At 38.6% G+C, this 10,327-nt stretch overlaps 1 protein-coding gene across 1 annotated transcript in view; it reads left to right on the top strand.

Moving 5' to 3' along the window:
* Positions 1-688: 688 nt before the first annotated feature.
* The window catches only part of SHC4 (SHC adaptor protein 4), a 41,410-nt gene continuing 31,771 nt past the window's right edge, over positions 689-10,327 (top strand). Inside the window, exon 1 of the mRNA XM_072402404.1 lies at positions 689-1,750. Within this exon, the coding sequence (XP_072258505.1) occupies positions 1,190-1,750 (561 nt within the window). The 5' untranslated portion in view covers positions 689-1,189. The remainder of the gene's footprint in view (positions 1,751-10,327) is intronic.

Genomic DNA, 10,327 nt, shown 5'->3' with positions numbered 1-10,327 from the left:
CAAGAAGTGTCAGTTTCACAAACTTTGCCACTGTGATTTCAATTCCCCCCCACCCAAAACTTTCAGGGGCTTAACAAAACGAATGTAGGCATAGGACACAGCCCAGTCACCCCCCAGAATATGAAGAATATTTGTGCCAAAAATGATCACTCCTTTTCTTTCAGACTAGATTTTTAAAATAAATGAAAAGGTTAATTTAACACTTAAATATCACTTTTTTTAATAGAGATCTATAAATAAAGACAAAAGTGCCCATTTGGGAGCTGTGCTTATTTGTGGTAAAATCTGTCAAGGAGAGCTCTGCCCTAATCTGCTTTCATCTTATTTTGCAGATATTACTTTGCTACAAGTTACACACCAGCATACACAAATACAATACTAAACAAGCGATTGTGCAGCGGAATCTGTATATTATTATTAATTAGAAGGTTTTAAGGTCTTCGCAATATACAATCCCTAAATAAAATACATCTGTATTTGTGTGATCTGTATATACTGCACATCTCTCTGCCTATCATATATTTGTCATTACACATACACATCTGAGCTTTAACTAGTAGCTTTGTGTTTTTGTTCTGTATGAGTCATCCTGCCATCCTCTTATTGGATGAGAGCTGAACACCCATGGGATTGTGAGTCAATTACAGCCATTCTCAGCTTCATTCACAGATTGATAGCGTGCAAACACATGCAGCATTTCATTCAGTGGAGTTCATTCATGGAACATTGCTACACCCCCAAACTCTGCAACTCCAGGATGCTGCCAGTGTGCCATGGGCTGTGCAGGAGATGAAGGTGGACTGTTGGCATTGGACTTATAGACTGTCATGCTGTCTCATCTTATATTCCTGAAAGAAGCAAGCTTCTGTATTTCAGCTCCTATATATTCAAGCTGGATTTTTACTCACTGACAATCTCCTGCCATCTTTTATATTTTATGCAGCTTCTCATATAATGAATACATTTTCTTCAAATCATATTTTTATATGAGTGATTTCATATATTATTTTAAGTGCATGAACCAATTTCACTTTAAAGGCAGCGGAATGCTAAAGATTGCAATATTTTTAAATATTTTTTGTGTTTTTATATTTTGATATGAAACTTAATATTCCAAGAAGACAAGTATTAGGTGTGTGAAATAACTTTTTTTCAGAGGACAATGAAGAAGATCATAACCTGAAAGGCTATGAGAGATCAGAGAAAGCTGAGTGGGCAAATACTGCATGAATCCATCTTCAGATACCCAGTTATGCTTCAGAGGGCAAAATACAGTCGCTTCAGAAATGACTCTTTAACATCTACAGAAGAATGTGCACAAAACCCCTCTCTAAATGCCAAAGGATGTGCCAATTCTTGTGCAGCTGCTACTTCCTTCTTACCAGTTGAAAACCTCACCTTGGTGGCACAGGATAGTTCAACTACACTATGCACTTTGATACCCAAAATGTCACATTTTAAACTCCCTGGCTCAGGTAGCCTAATGAGGCTAAGACACTTTTCTCTGGGTACAAAAGAGGTCCCCAGATTAAAACTGAATGATACACACAGAGATCAGAGGAGCCCAACTTCTACAGAAATTACTTTTAACAGCTATGTGCGCCCTTCTCAAGTAAAGCAGGATGTGGATGCAAATGCAAATCCCCAAGAGGACTGTTTGCTGTCAGATAGTGAGAAATCTGTACCTGAGCTGAATGTCAGCTACACAAAACATGTCAATATGGGACCGGTACTCTGCTACTGCGTAAAAGTAAGTCATCTTCAAATTCTAGGCCATTTGTGTTCTGTATAGTTCATGTAACTGAAGAGCTTGCACTCTACATGTAAAAAATTTGTTTTAAATCTTTTGTTTTCCCTTTACGGTGTGGAAAAAGTTTCAATTGCTTTAGTTGGTAAAACTACTGCTGGGTGTTGCAGGAACCATATAGTTATCTTCATGGTTCTATCCAAAGATACTTCAATGGGCTGCCATATCATACTAAGTTCTATGATCAGGTACAATGATGATTTTGTGTAAGAGCCAGGTCAGAGTTATCAGAAGGGATGATGTGAGATCTTCAGGGATGTTCATCCTTCAGAGGTTGCATAGGAAAACTCAGTGGAGCCTACATGTGTTTGCAGCACCAGCATTCAGTAATTTAAATGCCGCCCCTACTTACAGGCTATAGCTGTGATTTGGCTAAACACATTCACTATGAAGGTTTCTATATAGTTATATATTTTTATCATTCTTTATGGAATGTAGTTCATCTGGCCAATGGGTACTCCATTCAGGTATCCATCTCGGCTCATTTAGGGGAATAATGATTCTTTTTGGTAGTTTCTGATTTACCTGTTCTATGCAAATTTAGCATATGTAATCCTTGGAATTGTACACAGTTCATGTGTAAAATATTATGCTGATTAATCACCTATATTAGAAGTTTTTTTCCAAGAGAAAAGATGCTTACACATCCAATAAACTGCTACATTAGCCAAAAATGCTGATGTCAGATGATATACAAGCAACATCATTGCAGAAGTCAGACTTTGCAGAAACAAATGCATAACCTTGTTACATGTATAAATGAAGGGTCTGTCAATAAATAAAGGGACTATTTAACTGCCAGAAGCACTTTCCTTGCATGCAGCTGTTTTTCTAAACTTTAGATTATTGCACAGATTATTCTAAAACAGTGGTGCAAAATGCACAAGTGGGTGTAACTGATCCATTTTTCAGCTTTAAGGCTTTGTGATTTGCATGGATGGAGGTGTGAAAGGTTGTGCCCTTTGTCTAAATATTTACTGAAATGTGTCACTAGTTCCAGTGTGTTGGGAGTTTTAATACATTGTCATGGTGTTACAGTTGGTAGGCACTGCAAGGTGCCATATGAAGGCGTTGTTGGTTATTTTTTTACATGCAGGCCTATAAGTTATTACTGTATAACACCTTGTATATTAAGTAGGCTGGATAATAAATAATATATATATATGTATATAAATTTGCTAGTAAGGGAAAACCTTTGTTGCACAGTCACATTGCAATGCAGAACCAATTCAGAATCTTTCTATTGGTGTATGCAGTTGGTCTCCATGAGCAGCAATAGATATGCTGCTCTTTTGTTTCTTCATAAACAGCTTAGTGCTGCAGCAAGGGTTTAAATACCCTGTCAGCATGTAGGAGAGTCAGACCTCTGCTCTCACATTCAGCAGACTGGCTCTCTAGCAGTCTAAAATGCCCTGAACAGTGCTGCAATGTACAGATCTGCTCAAAATTTTCAGGGGAGGATGTTGGACTTTCTATAGAGCAGGGTCACTGTTCTGTCTATGAGAGCAGTGGTCTGACTCTCCTACGTTCTACTAGGTCAAGATATTATATCCCTTGCTGCATTACATGGCAGATGTTTGCTTTATATATTTGTACTGCATTGTAGTAATAGCTAAAGAGGGTTCAGCCGGGCTTCATATGTTATTACTGAAGATATCCTTGCAAAGTAATAGTAGAATGAAAAAATATACAAACATTTTTATATGGATCCAAGAAAAAAATGTACAAGTGACATTGTACTCCACACACATTGATAAAGCGTAATGCCGACTTGTACAAAATTGTATCCAATTTTTCACAAATTGCAATGAGAAGTGTGTGTCTGCAGTGAGTCAGATGTCAGTGAAGTGGGACTGTCCCAGCATAGAGTCAGGAAATGATACACAGCATAATTACCATGTCTCATTTAACAGCATGCGTCCAGAAAAAAAAATGCATTTTGATGTTGGGTTTAGGCTTTAAAGGGGTTTTCCAAGCAAAACAGAAATTCTTCTCCCTGTGCATGGACCTTTTCCATTTTTTTTGCCTAGACTGGGAGCTGCCATTGCAGTTTTTAATGCTAGCTCTAATGCTCCCAGCAAGGAAAATTGGATATATTATAAGTTTTTTTTTTACAATTTGGTATTTTAAATCAATTACTGAATTCTCAGTCAGCAGACTTAATAACACTAAGCAGAGGATGACATGCTTGTGGCCCATTTCCCTTCTTAGGGAGGTTTCTATACACATGATATGATGACACTGGCATGTTGTATTATATACTATTTAAACATATCAGGCCTGATTTATTAAAACTCTCCAAGACTGGAGGGGATATACTTTAATCAGTGAAGCGGGGGATCCAGCAAACCTGAAACGGATATGTCCCAGGATTGAAAACATTTGCTAATAAATAGCAAATGACTTTTAGGAAATCCATTCCAGGTTTGCTGGATCACCCAGCTTTACTAATGAAAGTGTATCATCTCCAGCCTTAAAGCTCTTTAATAAATCAGGACCATCATGTTAATAAGATTGTTCATTGTCTATAGACCACAATTCTGAACACTGCACAAAGTAAAATGCAACATCCCTATCTTTCTATGGTAGTTTTTGACCCAAAAGAATATCATAAACTTTTGATCCCCAAATAGTGCCTAATAGGGACACCATAAAATCATATATAGAACTTGCACAGTTTAAGAATAGCCTGATAGGTGAGATGGAAATGTTCAGATTTTTGACGCCCACGGTCAGTTTTTTTAGTGCACATCTACAGTGTACTGCATTTCACCTGCACTATAGCACACCACAAAGTACAAAGGTTAATGCTCAGTGTGTTGGTTTGGTTTTAAACAGTTCTGGAGGATCTAAGTTTTTATTTATTAAGGTTCATTCAAAATTAATCGGCTACATAATGCAATGTGTCTTAATGCATGAAAACTTTGCCAGCTCACTGCTTTGTGGTGTGAATGCGACCTTCTCACTTGCACCAAGCGGCTAATCCCAGATATTGTATAAACCATTCCTTCTTCTGAACAGAGCAAGTTTGCTGTGTTTTATTATTAACTTCTGCTAATCATAGAATCTTCATTATTGGAGAAGGACCTACGCAGGCTGAAGAACTGACATCTTAAGAATGCTCCATCCTGAAGATGAGCTTTAACCTTCGCCTCCCAAACTGTTTTATGTATAACAGATTTATGACCTAGAAGTGTGAATGAAACATTTTACAGAATAATTACATCACACAATCAGTAATTTTAATGCTGATGTTTATTTTTATAATAATAGGGACCAACCTATCTGTAAATTTATTATTCCATGACTACATTAGTAAATTCATTAACATTAAGTCAACACATTGTCACCTCCTTACAACAGATCATTCAGGCTTGTGTAATAAACTGTCAGCCTAATAAAATAAATATTAACAAAGTCAACTGTATATAAAAAACATCTGTAAGTGGATCATGTTTGATAGATGGCTGTAAGTTGTTATGCATGTGTCATGCTGTTAGCATAATAAATACACCCAGAGACATTGTAATATTCTGTGCAGTCAGGAAAGGACCTATGCAAAGGAACGGGGCTATAGATCTACCTATTTGCACAAGTGGGATATTAGGAGTGAGCAATGGGATTTGGCTACCTATGTTGATACGGACAAATCTCAAGCTGTTGGTGGAACAAAGTTTGTTAAGCAATGTCACTCTCTGTGTTAATGAACTGCATTGATTTAAGGTTTGTCCATCTGTGCTCAGATTATATACTGTGTTCATTATTACCAAGTCTTTAACGCTAGCTATTGTAACTACTTTGGTGCCTAGAAGAATGGCAGCCTAAGGTGTATTTGCTATATGTTGAGCTTTATGCAGGTAGCAACAGCATTTGACATGAAAATAAATCTGCACATATCCCTCCACAGTTCTTGTCCCACTTACCTTTCTGACCAGGTAAAAAAATACTCCCCATCCGCTCTCTTCACTCCTCCGATAACCAACTACTGACTTCCCCACTCATAACCTCATCACACACATGGCTACGAGACTTTTCTAGAGCTGCCCCAAATCTCTGGAATGGTCTTCCTCGTCCTATTCGGCTTGCTCCCACTTTCTGCTCATTGTAAGAGCGCTCAAAACCCATTTCTTCAAACTCATCTTCTTCTGTCTTTTCAAACCATTACTACTTCCCACCACTACACATCCCCCTCCTATTGTGTGTTACTTCCCCCACCTTCTAGATTGTAAGCTCTTCAGAGAAGGGTCCTCTCCTTCTGTGTCATTTGTCTGTCATTTGCAACTCCTATTTTATGTAAAGTGCTGTGTAATATGTTGGCGCTATATATACCCTGTTTAGTAATAATAATAATAGTACTTACACCTCCAGCTAACTCCAATGTTTCCAGTGTCTTACATTTTAATAAAAGAAAGTTTTTAGAAACTTTTACAAACCACTTGTTAGGAAAATAAGAACTAAGGAAAGGAATGCAGAAAAGAGAAGTCTGATTGTTCTGGGCCAGTAAACCAAGAGGTTGAAAATGACAGCAAGGCAACTGTTTTTAGAGAGTCAGAAATGGAAGCTTCCATGTTCTTATGTCAGATATACTGTAAGAATTTGCCCACCTAAGATGTGTGAAATATTTTCCAATTGCTGACTTCACCAGAACCTCAGATGTATATTTGTCAAGCTGCATCATTGAAGGCAGAATGTACACAAACAGGTCCACAGATAATTCCGAAGTTTCATAGTGGATGTGGTAGCAGCAGTAACAGTGGCTATGATGATGTAAGAAAACCACAGTGTGGAGTATTTAATCTATTTTGTCTTTGTAAGCATTGGATGGGTTGGAAAACTGTTTTTGGGAGGGACACTGGCTGCCCTTTAAAATTCACACCACAGGGGTTTAGGAATATAAAGTAAATGATGCTGCAGCTATTCTACAGCTTGTGCATGAATTTAAAGACATGCTGAGTAAAGCACACAATGTTGGTGGTCTATTCATTTTTAATAAAGTGGCAGCGCACTTTAACACAGGTTTTTTTTGGCAATGCAGCTCACCACAACAAACTCTGTATGTGAGGTGGGGGCCTGTGCTGCATGTGTGTTGGCAGCTATTATATAAGTGCATTGGGGTGCCATTATAAACAAATGGTGCTTCAACACAATGCACACCATATATTATATCCATATACATTGCAGCAAAACACAACTCTTCATTACCATAGTGGTTCAGTGTGCATTAACCCCTAAATTTCTTTGCATTAAAATACTTTATGAAATGTTTTATATTCCAATTTTCTGTAATAAAATGTGGTAAATTGCAGATATTACTATAATGTTTATTACTCGTGCTATAATCTTTTCCCGGGAAATAGGTTGGTATGGCCCTTATTAGACATTATGTTGCTCCTTAAATATCTTTTGCTCCCAATCTGGCCAATGTTGTAATTTGTTCAGTTTGACATGACTTTTTTTTAGAACATCTGTCAGTTACCTATTGTTGCCTTTCCAACAGGACACAGAAAATGAGGGACATAGGTGGAAATAAAATGTAATCCTTCCCCATGATATCTAATGCTATATAAAGTAGACTTTGATTAGAGTCACAATTTAACCTGAATACATTTTGGAAGTTAAATTTAGTCAAGCTTTATTATTATTGGACAAAATATGACGTGAACTTTAGATCACACAGGAATAGAAGGCAAATTTGGGGCTTTATAAAACAATGGTGTTAACGTTGAATGGAACTGTTTCATTCTGCAGTGCGTCTCAAGTATGAGTCACTGGTACATTGTAGGGATACCAGATCTTTCTGGCACTTATCTTTACCATTAAATAAAAACAGACCGACCTTGTCGGAAGTTGAATTAAATTGAGTGAGTCATGCATGGTTCAATCTCATCAGTGATTAAGATATTTTCTTTCATAGGCACAAAGCTTAGCACAGCCACTGTATTTGTCCATTTCATTACCCAGTGGGAGAAAATACACTGGTGTTGTTTTTATAGTAACCTAATGACAGCACATGAGTAATACAAGCTGATATATATTTGGGGTGCAAAAGGCTTGCTGAACCCTAAGTGTTATCATTATGGGGTACATTGACACCACTGTGTTAAGGTAACACATGTTACCGATGTTGGTGCACTGAAAAGCCATTTATTTTTAATGCTACCCCAACACATCTCAACAATGAGACTTTATTACCGTGTGGAGCAACACATGATAATGCATTACAATATTCCCCCCAGAATTTTTAAGCTGGGTGGTAAGAAGCTGTAGGCAGGTGGTGGGCCCTGTATTGTGACCCAATGTTTCAGTAACCACCCAAAAACTGGCGGGTGGTTACCAGAAAGTGCCCGGTGGTGCGCCCAGCTAAAAGGGGCTGAGTAGAACACTGCATTATGTGTTGGATGTACTCTAATGCAGTGGTCTCCAACCCCCAGTCTGTGGCACATGGCTCTGGCCGATGCACCCACCAGCGGGGTCAAAAAAAAGGACCTCGCTTTTGGGGGGGAGGCGCATCGGCCAGAGCCGCGGACCATGTCTCCAGGAGACATTGCAGGCTCAGGGAGGTGGGCGTGTTGTGTCTCTGGACACAACCTGCCCATTCTCTGATCGCAGCCTCAGACCTGTGATGGGAGAGTGGGCAGGTTCTGGCATCATGACATCACTCTGGGGGAAGTTTCTTCCCTTTTGCGTGACACATGACTCCCCGGGCATGCTCGGTCCAGAGTCCGTGTATTTAGTGGTCCGCAACGTGCAAAAGGTTGGGGACTACTGCTGTAACTTAGCTGACTGGTGTTAATGTGCCTTTTTTGAAAATGCCAGTTTCTTTACTGCATCCTACTTCACTGACTGTAGCACTTACTGGGTCACCCAGAAAGATGTAACTTTTGTCTATATACTGTATATTCAAAATACTTTATTTAGGCACTTATAGAACTTCACACATGAAAAATGGTACAAAAAATGGATTAATGGAAAACCAATATTTTAGTGGACAACTAGGGCAGGTTGGGGGAAAAGTGCTAGGTCTTATTTTCGGGGTAGGTCTTATTTTCGGGGAAACACGGTATATATATATATATACAGTGTTATGAACTTGGGCTGCTTCAAAGATAATATTCCCAAAATCAGCTAACTACCTGAATATACTGAAGGACCTGTTTTTTGCAAGCAAGGATTTTTTTTTTCCTGATGTCATGTCTATGTTCCAAGATGACAATGTCAGGATTTAGCAGGCTCAAATTGTAAAAGAGTAGTTTAGGGAGCATAAGACATGGATCAGCCACCACAGAGTACAGACCTTAACCCAATTGTGAATCTTTGGGCTGAAGAAGACTTTACACAGCTATCTGACTCTCCCATCATCAATACAAGATCGTGCAAAAAAATATTGCAGCACTGGTGGGAAATACATTTGTGAACTCTGGCATAACGTTTCTTACCATTACTCCACATTATACCACCATCTACATGATAAAACATTGCGCAAAGCATCATTTCATTTATGAGTCCATTTTTGTTCAAGTTTATTAATAGGCAATTTTTTCTTTTAATTAGCATACAGCTAACAATGAAAGTATTTCACTATACGGGACATTTGTTCAACATAAAAAAAAATAAAAAGTTCTATATTCAGATTCTAGGCACAAAGCTCAATCTGTAAATAAAAGATAACATTGGCCTGCATTCTCTTCTGAGTAATTCTGATATTGATTTTCTCATCTTAGTTTAGAGTAGCTTCCCACGCACAGGCCACAGAGGCAAGTGAACACTTACTCATCATCATATGATCTCAGTGTATGACTCACCTACTCCACTGAATATTTCATTTTATCAATGACAGAGGAGAGGTGCTGGCTAAGAGCATCCCTGCAGCAACACACTGAGAATTCATAATGAAGAGCTCTGCTGTAATGAGCAGTATGGGGTTATGGATACAACTAGAAGAGGCAGCAGAGACTCAGCAGCTGCTGCCACTGGGAAATTCAAGGTGTTAATGAGTTAATTATGAGTAAAATCTAAAGCACAGAAATAAATATGCAAGCCCTGATTTACAACTTCCTATAGTGAATCTATGAATAGAGAAATATTAGAGCTGCCATTAAAGACATTTTTAAGATGCAGACTACAAGGTGACCGTCCTTATCCCTGCATTTTACCTATTTAATTACTGACCTGGGATAAATCTGCAGCCAGTATATTCCAAATACTTTGACCTATCATGCTTGTTCTAGGTCTCAGTAATAAAGCAAGGATCAGAATGACCATACCAGAGCTTGAACCTTGTATAAATCAGTAAGCAGTAAAGCTACATACACACGTGCACTTATTGTCGTTGGAAAGGATCTTTCACGACCCTTTCCAAGGACAAAGGACTGCACGATGCATGAACAAGTGCGTATATACAGCACCGTTCTGCTCTATGCAGAGAGGAGGGGGAGAACGATGGAGTGGCACCCTGCTGCGCGCTCTTCCCCTTCCCTTGCATTACAATCGTTCGTTGTCCATCATCCATGGATCTGCCAG

Source organism: Pyxicephalus adspersus, chromosome 2, assembly GCF_032062135.1.
Source record: "Pyxicephalus adspersus chromosome 2, UCB_Pads_2.0, whole genome shotgun sequence".
NCBI lineage: Eukaryota > Metazoa > Chordata > Amphibia > Anura > Pyxicephalidae > Pyxicephalus > Pyxicephalus adspersus.
The sequence above is the reverse complement of the archived record's forward strand: the minus strand, read 5'-3'. Positions and strand labels throughout refer to the sequence as shown.